The 15,695-nt window shown below is 27.0% G+C and overlaps 1 protein-coding gene across 3 annotated transcripts; it reads right to left on the bottom strand.

Moving 5' to 3' along the window:
• Window positions 1–3,017: 3,017 nt before the first annotated feature.
• On the bottom strand, window positions 3,018–14,624 carry LOC135929558 (probable serine/threonine-protein kinase DDB_G0283337). 3 transcript variants are annotated; one of them, XM_065466198.1, is made up of 11 exons: window positions 14,550–14,624; window positions 14,381–14,503; window positions 14,223–14,335; window positions 13,831–14,162; window positions 13,602–13,764; window positions 8,456–9,090; window positions 7,811–8,039; window positions 7,384–7,665; window positions 4,876–5,114; window positions 4,154–4,549; window positions 3,020–3,679 (listed from the first exon to the last, which is right to left on the bottom strand). In XM_065466198.1, exons 1-11 carry the CDS (start codon window positions 14,599–14,601, stop codon window positions 3,235–3,237), a joined length of 3,009 nt encoding a protein of 1,002 aa, XP_065322270.1. In that variant the 5' UTR covers window positions 14,602–14,624; the 3' UTR covers window positions 3,020–3,234. The 3 variants fall into 3 exon arrangements, with proteins under 3 accessions (XP_065322271.1, XP_065322270.1, XP_065322269.1); XM_065466197.1 differs by having other exon boundaries at window positions 3,021–3,679; window positions 7,811–8,042; XM_065466199.1 differs by lacking the exon at window positions 4,876–5,114 and having other exon boundaries at window positions 3,018–3,679; window positions 4,154–4,542; window positions 7,811–8,042.
• Between the last annotated feature and the right edge of the window lie 1,071 nt (window positions 14,625–15,695).

The raw sequence follows: 15,695 nt of genomic DNA, 5'->3' as shown, positions 1-15,695 counted from the left end.
AATTAATTACTTCTAAATGCTTCTTGAGGTTTGAACTACTAATCTTTGAAGAAGATATTTTGTTCTTACATAAAGAGCATTTTGTACTGATCATTGTATAGTTACTTCCATCCATTTCAGATAAAGTAAAATACTTAACTTACATAAATTATGAAATGGTAAAAGATTCTCACTTATATCTGATGTCACATCAATAGTAGATGTATTATCTTCTAAATCTATAATGGAGGAAATTATTAAAATCTAGAATTTATTTATATAATATAATAAATTAAATAAAACTTGTAGGCTCTAGATCTCGTTCTAGATAAAATTTAGGAAATTGTTGTAATATAAAATATGGTGGAATGGAAGTTGAATAAAATATGATATATATATATTTTTTTAAAAAAATAATATTTTAATTTTTTATTTTATTTATTGCTTTTTAAGTAAAAAAATAATCTTTAAAAGGATCGGGATGGAAAATTTTTAAAAAATGATCACGATCCTCACTTTAAGTCAGGATCATAAATCCGGGAAAATGGATAAATTTTGGATCGAATCCAGGATCGGCGATCTTTTGATTCGATCCTTTAACAACTGATTGTTTTATACCATGTGCCTACGTATGCTCATTTATTAATCCAAAAATGGCTGTTAGCTGAGTATGGCTTGACCTATTATACAGATCTCTAAAATATCTATATCTAATTTTTTCCCAGTACATTACTATTTTTCTAAAATTGGAACGAAAATTTCGCTCTACATTTTTTGCTTTGCTAATTTACTCCTTCAAATTTATATTTAGATAAAATCCTAAAACTTTAATGTTATATAAAAACCATTTAATAAAAGTTAGGAAGGCAAAACTTGAATAGGGGAAGTTGCCATATCAGCATTTAAATCTTATCTTTATTAAGATTTAAATGATTATTATTCTTATATATATATATTTAAAATATTTGTATTTTTAATGTTTATAAAGTCAACATAATTAATTTAAGCCAAAATTTGAACCAATAGTAGTATCAATTCAGATAAACCTAACAGTTCAGGTTGGATAAGTTCAAAGAATATATTCTTATTTTATAGCATATATAATTAAAATAAAATAGCATGGCCATTTAACATCATGCTAGTGCTAAGTGCCCTCAAAAATAATCTAGCTAAATCTTTTTTATTGGATATAGCTTTGATTCTAACTATATTTTATAGATTAATATCATATTCTTATTAAAAAGAAAGTTTCCCCTGCTGGAATACATTTTTCAGTAAAATCTATCTTTTCCAAATTTTAAGAAACGCTCTTAATATTAGTAAATCATTGTGCTAGTATTTGTAACTAAATATTAATGAAAATTATTTTATCTATAAATTTAAATTAGGGATGTAGCGATACCACATTTTGGAGGCCGATCCGATATTAAATTGATATCGGTTGATTACCGATCCTATATCTTCTTATTTTGAAACATACTAATCGTTTTAATTTTTAATGCATACATCTAATTTTGCAAAATAGCGATATTTGTTCCAATTTTCTAAAAACGGCTAATTCTGTATTTTACCTTGAAAAATATTACACAAGCCTGAAGATTTTGTTCATAAATGTCACGCAATATTAGGATTTCGGGGCTTAGGCAATATTTCTCTGGCTAAAATATAGCCGTTTTATAAATTGACTCAAATGGAGCTATTTTGCATCATTACATACATCTACTCACATCCGATATAAAATATCGGTACATCCCTAATTTAAATATCTAATCAAGTAATAAAAAATCAAAATATTTTAAAATTTGAAAAATTACTGTATAAAAAATTAAAAGGGTTACTTATGGTTTTAAATTACAATTTATATATAGCAACAGTTTTAGTAAAATTATATCGTTTTTCGTTCTTTTTAATGAGCTGGTATAAAGATTCGGTTATGGTTTAGAAAATTATAAAGGTTCATTTCGGTATAACGGTTAGGTTCTATCCGAATGTCTGGTTTTAAGTTTATCTTTAAAAAATTATGGTAACAAGAAGGCCAAAATATTTTACAAAATAAAAAGTATAATGCTATGTTCATCTTTTTTAAAAAATTTGAAAAGTTTTTAAAACTTTCAGAATTATAAATTTAATGAAATCGCATGTTAATTTGAAAATTTCTAGGACACGTTTTTATTTTTATATTTAAAAAAAGCTTATTTCTTCTTTTCGATAAAGTGTCAAAAGTTTGCGAATCGAATTTTTTTAATTTTGGAAACAGTCTAAACGAGGCCTGAAATGGAAGAGCTTTTAGCCAATAAGCTCGCCCACTCATTTGGAAATTTTTTAATCCGGCTCGCCCGCCGACTTACAGTTTTTTTTTTAAATGTACCCGCCCACGCATCTATAAATTTTGTTTACCAGACATCCGCCTAATGTTTAAAAATATTTTAACGGCTGGTTTGTCTCTTTATTTTAATGCATTTTTAATTAAACATATAATATGCAATATTATGAAATAAAACTATTATTTTTAATAATTTGAAGTCTGTTCTGCTTATCTGAAAAATATTAAAAATTCACCTGCCCACATAACTTAAAATTTTTAATTGCCCGCCACCGTCCAATAAAATATTTTAGAAAATCCAACTACGCCCGTTCAAAGTATGGGCGGGTAGGTAAATATTCGCCCAATGCAGACCATTAGTCTAAACAAAACAAGTGTAAAAAATCCATGATCCAATAACTATTGGCCGATAAATAATTTCTATTTTACAGAAAAAGGTTATATCAGTTTTATTTCTATGTTTTGCGTAAAAACATACATATAAATATATAATGTAATATGTATAAAGTTGTTTTAAATATTAATTTTGAGTAATGTTTATAGTTTATTCTAACTAAAACATTTTTACACTTTAATATAAAAATGTATTATTTTAATACTACATGTTGAATAAATAGATAATTTAATTTAAAAAATAAATTTGTTCTAAAAAAATATCACAATCGTTTTTTATATTATTATAATTTATTTTAAATTTAATTTAATATATTATATTATAATATAAATAAACGTTAAAGCTTAAGCGGATTAAAAATGTGATCGGATAAATATAATATCCATTTATTTTATTTTAAAAAACCCTTATTTTGATTAATTTCCCAATTCTCATAAAATCTTTCAAACTATAAAGATTGCAGCTGCAGCACACGAATGATCACATATTGAAGAGTGGTGTTCAAATTCCAAAATCGATCAAATTCTTCCCAATTAATTTAATTAGACAAATATGGCGCGGGCTCATTAATCCAAAAATATCTCGGTGCCTTGTTATGATTAAATAAATGTTCAGAATCGCTATCGTCTTCGTTTACCCCATTTTCATCGATTTTAATCTTGTCACTGTTTTCTGTTTTTCGAACAAGATTTTTATCAAAACCCTTTTTAGGGCACCTCATATTTTCGTCGCACGTAGACATACCGTTAATGAGACAGTTGAGGGAGGATGCGTTGGTTATACAAGAGGATATGTTTGTATCTTCACTACTACTTATACTACGAACAGAACTTTTAGAAGTTTTTAAACCTTTTGTATTCTCTTTGTTGGTTTTATTATGAATAGAATTTGTTAAAGAACTATTCGCGGTGGATAAACCCTGAATGAAGTTGGCCGAATAACAATTATCACACAGTCTTATTAGAGTATCTGGTCGTGAGTTGCTTAAAAATATGTTAATTAATTTTTACAAAATATTTTTTGAAACATATAATACAATAAACCTCTTTATAGTTTATCAGTCCAGAAACATATCTAACATAGTATTAAATAATTTGGTCATAGCTAATTTTGAATTATTTTATGGTAATCTTATTTTAATTTAATATACTTTTCTATTTTAGATATCCCAAAAAGGCACTATTTGCAAAGAATATTTGAATTTATTATACATTATATTATTTGTGATAGAAATAGAATCTAATGAAAAAATTGTTTTAATCTAAATTATATAAAAAGTGTCGTTCTATATATGGTATAATTTGTAGTTAATTAAATTTTATGTCCCATTGGAGGACCATAACGAGATTTTTCTGCATACAAATATTGTGATATAAATTTGATGAAAGTTTATAAAATTAATTATACTGATATTATTAGCGCAGATATAAGTCTTATGAAATAAAATAAATATTTACTCCGAGTAGGGGACCCAATTATTAACGCAATAATGACAAAATGTAGATTGACATTTGTGGCATTTATGGGGTCTCTTCATGATGAAACCGAAATCTTTACCACAATTGGCGCATGATGTTTGTTCTTTACTGTTGCTCATTTGATTTTCATCAACGATTATCGTATTTTGTCGAGCACTGTTATTGGTTAAGGAAGAATACATTTTCGTGGGAGATATGTAATTGGACAAATAGTAAGAGGAAAGGTCATAGAGAGAATTCGATGTTTTGGCGCTATGATTATTCGAGTTATTTTTAAAGGGTTTGTTTTCGTCTAAGTGTAATGTATCATTACCAGGTTTGTTATTATTATTGTTTTCGAGATCTCGGGCTAGTCTCCATAAGGCATCCTTTTCTCTTACAGGGAAAAAAATATTTATATATTTTATATAAATTATGTTCATCAATCAGCTTAATTTTTTTTTAAAAAAAGGCCTTAATTACGTGGTTTCGAGTTAAAAAAATTAAAAAATTTCTGAGGATAATCTGAAGATTTTTTTAGCCCACAAAAGTCTTTGAAAAAAAGCTCATTTAAAATTCAAAAAAGTAAATCTTTTGTGATTCTATGCGTAAAAGATCTTTATTTTTGAAAAACTAGACTAGATTAATTTGGGATTTTTTATTTCTTTTTATTCCCCCATATTTCTAGGTTTAACATATTTTGAATTATTTTTAAAATAAACTTTATAAATTTCAAAAGTGTTCGTTTTAGATCTCTGTTATCCTTCTCAAGCGATTTAGCTTCTTTAGTCAAACTTCTTTTGATCGAATAATTTTTGGCCTCCAATTCGTTACATTTTGCTTTGATAATTTCGTTATTCTTGTCGCTTTCTAACAACATCTTAATTAATTCGGCATTTTTGCTTTTGAGCTCATAGCATTCCGAGGCAGTATCGGTTAAGTGTTCGGTCAAGTTTTTTAACTTTTATATGCAATTTAAAAAAATTTAATTCATCAATAAAATTGGATTTCGCCTTGTATAGAGGACTTGAAATATTGCATATTTTTCGTTTCTATCGGTTCACTTAAAATAAAATTTAAAAAATACTTCATTCACTTCCGATGATCTTAATTTTTAGGAAGGTTCTGGAACATAAAATTAGATTCTTTTAAGAATTTTTTTAAAGATAAAGCGAACCCACACCCCTCTCCCCAATATAATTAAACAACTATTTTTCGTTTTTAGTAATTTTTTTTAAATCGTGTTCCGTTCAATGATATTCATTAACCTATATTGACTATTTATTCTGTAAATGTATACATAGTATTGTAGACGTCATTATGTGGTCGGCATGTAGACCAATGACATATATCGCTTAACATTTCATCAAAGTGCTCACTACAAAATGGCGTCTACAGTTGGCGCCTATGTATTAAATTCATTTTATTGAATCGTGAGTCTATGATTCCGTTTCTTTAAAATCTGGAGCATTCCGTCTGTAATATTCTTGTTGCTTTTCGTTTTAATCTACTTACATATCAACAAAATAATATTTTTAATATAAAATTGTAGACCTTAATAATCTTTCCCTATTAGAATCACCCCCTATTAAACATTCCTCCATCGGAGGTATCATTATCAAAATTTTTTAACAATATCTTTAACATATAACTTTTTAAAATATACTCTCAGTTTACCAGAACCTCATTACTCGTAAATGCCTATATATTCCAAAATTCTACATTTATTTCGCTCCTCCTCGTTTTTACTTTTTAAAGATTTAGTAGAGATTTTGGTAACACTTTTTAAATCTTTCCTGAAAAATTATTTAAATCTAAATTTAACCATGCTCAACTGGAAAATAGCCCGTACCTAGGGCATAACTTAATATCTTTCCTTACCCTGCCCCTTCCCTGTCTCTCAATTTAACAAATAATTCATTAATATCTAGTTTCATATCTCCCAATAATAACTTATTAGATGAAACTCTTACAATGTGGCAAGACATTATCTCTCCTGATACATATTTTCCCATAATAATATTTTTTCACCCCTAATATCAAAATTTTACTAATTTATCTTCCTCTTCATCCCTTGAAGACATTCAATTTTTTTTAAATGAAGATAAAATGGGGCCATAAATGGTTAAAACCCTTAATTAATGAACAAGTGACCTCCTAGTAAACACCAAGGGAAGACATGGTCTTAATTGCATTTAAAATATAGGGTCGACATAAGACACTCTTCGATAAATAAATTATTAAGTCTCCTTTAAAAAAAGGCTCGTGTAAATATTCCAGAACCTTGATATCTTTCAACAGATGACGGCCTAAGACCTGGCGGCTTGACCACTATCGCCTGGACACATCCCTTATTTGGGATTACACATGTCATGCTTCCCCACCAATATAAATAGCAACCTACTTACTATAGAAAAGATTAATAAAATAATACAAAAGCCTCAGCAATTTCATATTCTCGTCAATTGCAACTTCTACCAACGGACAGTTTGCTCCTATCACCTTTAGTTTTTTTAAAAAATTTAGCTCACAAAATAAAATTACAAACACTTGAACCTAGGGAATTCTTATTCCTTAGGTAGAACATATAAATCAGAGACCTGCAGGGCCGGGTAAATGGGCAGGGTCGTATTTTAATTTTTTTAAATATACCCGAGCCGGGCCTAAAAATTTTTTTTTAAAAAAAAATACTCGGGCAGGGCCTGAAAATTTTTTCAAAAAAATATCCAGGCCGGGTCATATATTTTAAAACCAAATATTTGAAAACACCATTATTAGCTATAAAAATCAAAATAAATATAATATATTTTAAAAAATCAGGGCCGGATCTGAAATTTTTATTAAAAAATCTGGGCCATGTCTGAGTTCTTTTTTAAAAAAAGCCGAGCCGGGCAGGGAGAATGGTACCTCTACAGGTCTCTGATATAAATAAACATTTTTAAATTTAACTATTGTTCCTTTTTAGGAACCCAATTATGTTTTTCTTAAAATTATTTTGGCTATAAATTTTTTTAATTCTTTTTTTATATAGCCTCATGCGTGTAATACTTTTTAGTTTTATACAACTTTATATATTTATTATATATTAGAAATAAATTAATCTTTTAAAATAAGTATTTATTTATCCTAAAAAAAACATAATAATTTCTAACTTAAAAACATTTCCCTTAAATTAAATTTTTAATGCTTCTAAATGTACAAAATAAATCCCGAAGATGAAAAAAGAGTACTTCGTAAAGAAACTGTTCATCATCCGTATCCCTCGATAGCCTAAGCTCACTTATTTCCGCTTCCATCTTGGTCATGAAATTTTCTTGAAAGGCCAAGTTATGGTTTAACCCGCGAACTCTTTCAATTTTCTCGGAAGTCGAATTTTCGTCCAAGAAGAAATCTGTAGGAGATCTGCTACCAGTTGTTTCATTTCCAATCTTATTATCGGATAGGGTGTTAAAATGATTGGAATTGTTGTTATTAGGGAGAATATTTTCGTTTTCATCAAGTTCTAAAAGTTCCTAAAAATAACAATTTATTCAGGGGTAAAATAATAGATGAGTAAAATGTTTATTTGCCCCTTCACCCCTTTCCCACAAACACACAGAAATAAACCATTTTAAAAAAATGATGGAGATTTAAAAATTAAATAATTTAAATATTTACATCGAACAAACTCTTCCGGCCTTCCTCGTTGGAAGAGGAATCAAAAATATCCAGATGGTATGGTTGTTGGGAAATCGAATCCACTACCAATATATCGTTTGTCGGAGTTGATGCTTTAAGTGGATTAGTAGTTATTCCGGACGCGTCCTTTTGAGAGGTTAAGAGGATGACAATTTTATCCAAAAGAGTATCGCATTCCTCTCGAAAATTATAGTTCGCGTTTGATTCACTTCTTAAGATAAAAATTTCTATATAAACATGTAACCATAATATTTTAATAAATCAATATTTTAATTTTAATTACTACTTATTGTGATCTAACACTTAAAACTAAATTAGAAGAAATTTTGGCCCGAGTTGAGGATTTAAAAATATTTTAAAATATGGGGTCAAACTTTTTCGTATTCGTCCTTTTTATATATGCCAAATTATACATATTTATTTTTTACAAAAATTTGTTTCTCAGGGAATCTTAGGGTGGAATTTAATCGTTTCTGTTTAGTAAACGATGAGAGGAAAGTTACCTAATGTTATTCGTTTTAAATGGGATATGTATGACGGATCCTTACAATTCATACATTATATTATAGTCTTATACAAAATATCAAATAATATTATTTTATTTTTGTTTAAATTTATTATTACATAAAACAATGGCAGGCTTGCAAAATCATTGTTAAATATCTCAGCAATAAATCTCCAATGTTATTGTCACTAACGGTCCCTTTCCCAAAAACGTCCAACGTTTTCAATCGATCCAAGGCATGATTAATATGCTCATTCAATGAGGTCTTAATTCGAAATCTCTTTTTATTTTCCGATTTTTCCAGATCTTTAGAACCCGGATTCCCTAAACTATTATATTGATATTTTTTTTCGCGAATCACATAGTTTTTTGTATCATTAAAATTTAGTTCTGACCCATCATAGCGAATGAGAGATATGGAATCAGCACTGTGATACTTACGTATCTGATTGCGTTTATCAGGAAATTGGGGTTTAATATTAGGCAGAGAGATCTTATCGTTAGAAGAAGGAAACTCTAAATGACTGTTGAGCTGTGATAACTTGGTCATGAGTCTCTTTAATTTAACAAATATTGAAGGGTCTTCCATGCTATCGAGTATATTTGAATCGTTTTTGATATTTTGTATTTGGGTTAGGTAATTTTCAATGAAGTTCTCTATCATGAATAATAGGTCTTCCAAATCACAGGAGTTGTTGGAAGTGTTTGATTTATATTGAGTTGGTTGATCGCAGTATGATACAACGTCTTCCGCCTAATATCATGGATGTAAAATGTTAATGGGGAAGGAGATTTTATAATAGTGCCCACAAATTATGCGTTTCAAACGCATATAATGTATTTCAAGGTGGTATCGTATGAACTGGTCAAATTAATGTATGATGTTAGAAAAAAATGCAAACTGGTTTGCTGTTTTAAATCTTTTTTATTTATTCATCTTGTGTGTTGAACTACGACTCGTTCTTTAATTACTCAATTTATTTGCAAAAAAGTCAAAATCTTAGCACCCAGATAAGAATAAAGGGGGGGGGGCACTAAAAATCCTTAGATGTTAAATTAAATTTATATAAAATGTTAAAAAAAATTACTCATCTTTTAGAATGAAATATTTAGGAATTAATGAAATAAAAAGGCAGACGATATTATATTTTACTAAAACCAATTCTTTTTTATAACTTAGTTAAAATTTTGAATAGACGATACTAATAAAAAAAAGCAACATCAATTTAAACAAGGAATGCATTGTTTTTATTATTAAATAGGGCGCAACGCTCAATTTGTGCACACTATAAGACATGGTAAAAAATAAATAAAGCGTGATTATAATATTTCAAAGATTTTTATTTTATTATTTTAAATTGGAAAACATATTCATAATTAACCCTTTATAGAAGAGGTTAAAAAGAATAAAACGAAAGTATAAAGGGGTTAAATTAAATATATGTAATGTATATTAAATAAACTCGAATAAGGTAACTTTAAAATGTTACAATATAATATAAAAAAATTTAAATAAAATTGATGTATAAAAATGTTTATTTATGCTTAATATATCAATCAAATGGGATGGGGTCTATACAGACCCAAAGCTCCAAAAATCCATTATAACTCATGAATCACCGAACAAATAAAAATTAATTTTGCATATATGCACTTTACCTAAAAATATAAATATTAAGCTTAGAGATCTCCAAAAGTAGGGTTCGGGCTGAGCTGGGCCTAATATTTTTTTATAAAGTTCGGGCCGAGCCGGGTCGGGCTCTGGAATTTTTTTTTAATATATCTAAATTTATCAATTCTATGTTGAATTTTTAATGTAAAATAAAAATATTAGATTTTATTTATAAAAACTAGACGCCATATAACATATATCATTTATTTTGAGTAATTATAAATAAAAATTAATTTCTATATTTAAATAAATTCGGGCCGGAAAAACTTTTTAAAAATAATTTCAGGCCGGGCCGGGCTTGAAAAATTAGGCCCGATGCAGATCACTAATTAAGCTACTAAAAGATCAGCCAAAAATATAGAAAGAGAGTAATAGCATTTTTTTTAAAATGATTGGGGTCTGCATAAAAATTTAAATCCTTCACCGTCAAAATTTCAATTAAAAAAATATATATTTAGTCTATTATATTACACATATTTATATTTTTTATTTAGCAGAGATGCAATTCCTTTTTTTAGTATACCGTAATCAACACAGTGGCTAATACTAAAAAAAAATTCGCAGAAATGGAACAGATACCAACACCAATGCCGATGCCAAAAATATAATAATGAAATATTATTAAAACAATATCCATTCATCATTTATCATCATTTATAATTATCTTATGAAATTTATATTATGTAAGTTAAAAGGAAATAAAAATCAAAAACTGAGATTTGCATTTTGCGGTTTCACCCGGTGCAAAAATTAGAAGTGATAGTACTGTATTGTATGGGTTGATCATTAATAAAATATAATACAATATCTACTGATCAGGCAATTATTTTTTATTTTAATCATATTTATTTACAGATTCTATGAACATTAAATCTCAATATTGATAGTAACCATCAAAACTTACACTAAAAAATTTAAACTTAAAATCAGCCATCACCAACCTTTAAAGTAATATAAATTATACTGTAGTTCTCGGGTATAGGCTCTTTTTTTTGCCCCACTCCTTTTTAATAAGCCTATAGAGGTAAGCAACATTTTTCGGAATGTTGTTGTGCCTACAAGTACATGCGGCTTGACCACACGTGTGAAGGGCTCCTCATATTTTTACTTTTAGGCCAAAATAAATTTGTTCCAATTAGATGGAAATGAGGAAAACCTAGCGTAGCTCTGTTGAACCTTCAACGCTAAAGGGTAAAAGCGCTATAAGCACATTCTTTTCTTTCATTAGGGTTCAGAAAAATTTTCCTTTTTATAGATTCAGAGCTTAGTGTAGGCTAAAAAAAATAATTTAAATGATAGAATATTTGTGTATTGGCTAGTGTTGTTAAACGGCTCGATTTAAGCCGATTTTTAAAAATGGCGAACTCAATATTTTATCCAGAAAAAATATAACGCAACCTTGTAGATTTTGCTTAGGGTTTGGACATTTATTATCGAAATCTAGAGACTTAGATAATATTTTTCTGGTTAAAATATTGAGTGCGTCGTTTAAAACACTGGTATTGGCCATTAAGGTTCCTAAAGATTCGAGATTTGAATCCTAAAATTTTAGCTATGTCAAAAAAAAAATTTTTTAAATAAATTGTCAGTATATTTATTTCAAAAATTTTTTTCCGGTCAATTGTTTCTTTATTTGAGCAAATTTAACTAATAACATATTTTTTCACTAAAAGAATATGGCTTTAATTTATTTACATATTTATCTTTAATTCGATATGTTAGGGATATTAACTTAAAAATATTAACATCACCTAACCTTCCAATGGATTTTGTGATTCATCGAATAATTTGGATCTAATTTTAGTGCAAAAGTTTGCAGTACACTGAGAAAACACTTTCAGAATTTATTGAAGTTGGTATGGTATTATTGTACAATATTTGAACATTTTCTGTATGCTTTCCAATACTGTCTAAATTTAGATAAAATTAAGTTTTTCTTGTGGCTCATTTTTCGTATCATTTATTATCATGTTCAATTCTTACATAGTCAGTTCTCGTGTCGATCAAACCATTTTCTTGGAAAACACTATCACTATTTGCAACCATGGAATTGGTATAACCATCTGTCTCAAAGAGTGTTTTAATTTTGATTGCTAAATTTAATGTTTGTTGACAGAATCATATTCGTATCTTTAAAGGCACTTAGATAAATTAATTAAAATTGGGTTCATGTGTTCCTCGATGCATTATGTAATATTATTTAGTAAATCAATACTAAATTGGCTTTTAGATTCTACGAGCTTATTCTTCGTAGAATTAATAGCGAGATCAGCTGGAAATCAATAAAGCATCTGCTTAGCTAAAAGTTTCAATAACTAATTTAATTAGCTTATGAACATTCTTCAAATCGGCTAGTAATTGAAAATTAAACGTTATCTAACAAATTGATGGCAATTAAGTTTAAGAACTTCCACAACGAATTCATGAAGCTTAAAAAAATATCAATCATAATCACCTTTTACTTCCATCAGGAATTCTAAGTCATTTAATGTCTGTTTAGGCAAAACGGTATTCGTATTTTTAGGGAACTTCTAGAAATTGATTAAAATTGTCAAACGCTCTTACATCAAATCTCAAATCCCTACTAAAAGATTCGTAAAGTCCATCTATAGATTTGGTTTCATAAACTTATCAATGTTAATTCTCATTGGGTATCAGCTAATGGTATTGCTTAAAATTGAATGCAGCAACTGAAAGCAATATAAACCAATACCAAGTGGTACATCTCTGATATTTAGCGTTGGCAAATTGTTGAATGGCTCAGCCTCAAAACATGAAACTATTCTTTTTGGCTAAAAATTTGCTACAGTTTTGGAATAGGTTTGAGCAGAACATTTATCAACACCAATTACGTTTAAATGATTTAATCAAAAAATAATGCTATGCCGGTTCAAAAATATTCACCAATTTGATTTGATATTTCATAATATGATAATGATACAATATTTTTATTGATTCTTAATTACCATCAATCTTTAACCAATGTCATAAATAAAATAATCTAATAAAAACCCAAGTAATTTCATAAATGTTAAGTATATTTTGCTTTTTTTATTCACCAGAAGTAATTTATCTCATTTAAAATAGGGCAATGTTTATAGCTGAATGTAGTGTTGCTAAATGGCTCGTTTTAGCTGATTTTTAAAAATGACTAGATTAAGAGCCAAAAAAAATTACTTAAGCCTCAAAATTTTGCCAATAGATATCCAAACCTGTCATCTATGAGCAAAATTTCCAAGCTTGGGTATTTTTATTTTGGCAAAACTCTTGGGTTAGCCATTTTGAAAAATCTGCTAAGCCAGCATACTAGCTGAATGTGATTGGTTATATAAGTTTAAACCCTTTTCTTATTGCATAGCTATATTATCTTTTAAATAATTAGATTTTTTTAAAAACATTACAAATAAATTGAATTTTGGTTCCTAATATAATAATGAAAATAAAAAATCACTCAGAAAATAACTCAAAACAAAAATATTGAATTTTACCATTTTTTTAAAATAATATTAGCCTATGCTGATATATAAAAAATATGATGAAAAAATTTAATTAGTAAGGTAAGTCTTATTTAATATTATCAAAATTGGCAATACATTCTCAATTATAGTTGTTTTCTCCTGTCCTTTGTAAGTTTTGTGTAATAATATTTTGTCAAAATGTTTTTGTTCATAAAATGGTTTAGATGGACTGAAAAGGTTTTTGATATATTCTGGAAGTGGTGGAAAATCTGTCAATTCAGGCATATAATTTGAGCCACTAAAATATAAAGATTTTAAATATTAAATAAAAAGGATAGGATTATTTTAATAAAAATAATTATACTGGGGTGAAATAGATGATTGGAAAGAAGATAATGAAAGTGAATTTGAAGATTTTATTAATTTATTGCTTCCATATTGATATTCTTTTGATAATGTTTCAAACTGATCTAAACATTCCATGTTTCTTAATATAAAATTAATATCATTTAATGAATATAGGCTGTCTATCAGAAAAGCCACATTATAAGATTTCATAAGTGGACAATCTTGATTATAATATTTCATTAGGCATCCCTTATTAGCAATTGTACAATGCTGAATAGTATCTGCTAATTGGTGATTAATCAAAATATATCGCAAAAATAATCGTGTTTTATTTATGTCAGATGCTTGCTTTAATAAATTATAGTATTAATATATGCTTAATTATGTTATTATATAAATAAAATAAACCTTGTTAGTTTTAATGACATAAAAAATCCCATCTTGTAAAGCTCTATTGATTGATAAACTTTCAACTAAAAATCTCCAAAATGAAGAATGATCTCCAAACATAATTTTATTTTCTAATTATTTATATTATCCATAATATCTAAAAATAATAAAATTACGTTTTAAATCTCGTTCAAGAATATGTTCTAATTTGATAAAAAATGTTGAAATATATTGAGATGTTTCTTCTTTAATAAAATTTTCATTTGATTGTGCTTCCAATTTTATGGAATTAGTAATTTCTGCAATATTTGATAATAATTTAAAATAATAAAAATTATAAGATACCAATAAGTTCTTTTATGTTACAATTGACTTCTTTTGGCATTGATAAAATCATATGGAGTCAGGATTGAGAAATTGGATAGATGTGTTTTGAAACCGTCATAACTTTGGAGTCAATCATCGTCAAAAAAAGAAAAAAGTATTTGGATATTTTCATTTAATATGTCATTATTATCTTACTCTTTTCTTTGCTATTTTTCTTAGATTTTAAATTTCTCTTTATTTGTCAATTTTTTGGTAAGTAAAAAATATTATTTTAAGAAAAATACAACAAATTTAATCCAATAATTTAATAATTTTTATCGTAATTAAATAATAACTAAGAGTGCCCGAAAAATTTACATTATCGATATCAAAAATCATTATCATCATAATCATGTTATTTATTATTAATATTATTCAATACCGATTAATCACAAATATGCAATATTTGTTGATTGACTATTATATATATTAAACATTAAATAAGGCTACAATACTTATATATTTTTTTTTATCCTTTGTTTTTATCTATATTTGTTTAATTTTATGATTATTTATAATTAATCAAATAAAAATTTCTACCTGGACAATACTAATTTAAGAGATTTAAGTTCTCAGGAATGATAATTATTCTCTGAACAACGTGTATGTTTATTGATTTTAATTAATTTATGTTATAAAACGATATATTGTGTAATGTTTGAAGCTTCTACTGTAGCCTTTTAATGTAAAAAAAATCATTTGAAACAAAGTAAAGTCTAAAACACAGTTACTTTATTTTGCCTCATCATGAACCACATTATAAACGTCAATTATATATATGATAATCATCTATATTATAATTTTCCGATGTATCGATACGTATTTATTTTTGTAGTAATAGTCTGTTTTATAAAACGAAAAAATATTTTGAGAAGAAATACCTTACTGTTATGGTGAGCAGGGAATCATGAAACACAGATAAACGCAAAAATTATTTATTAAAATTTATCTAAAAATATATCTGGAAATACAATATAATTTTTCTCTTTTATATAGTTTGTAATATCTATTTATATAAAAAAATCTATTAAATAATTTATATCAAACTATTGAGTCAATATCATAAAATAAGTCCGTGAGGTTAATATTAAAGAATAAAAAAAATAAATCTTTAAGGATAATATT

Source organism: Gordionus sp. m RMFG-2023, chromosome 5 (genome assembly GCF_954871325.1).
Source record: "Gordionus sp. m RMFG-2023 chromosome 5, tfGorSpeb1-WG-v2, whole genome shotgun sequence".
NCBI classification, from domain to species: domain Eukaryota; kingdom Metazoa; phylum Nematomorpha; class Gordioida; order Chordodea; family Parachordodidae; genus Gordionus; species Gordionus sp. m RMFG-2023.
This window is presented reverse-complemented; position numbering and strand designations above follow the sequence as displayed.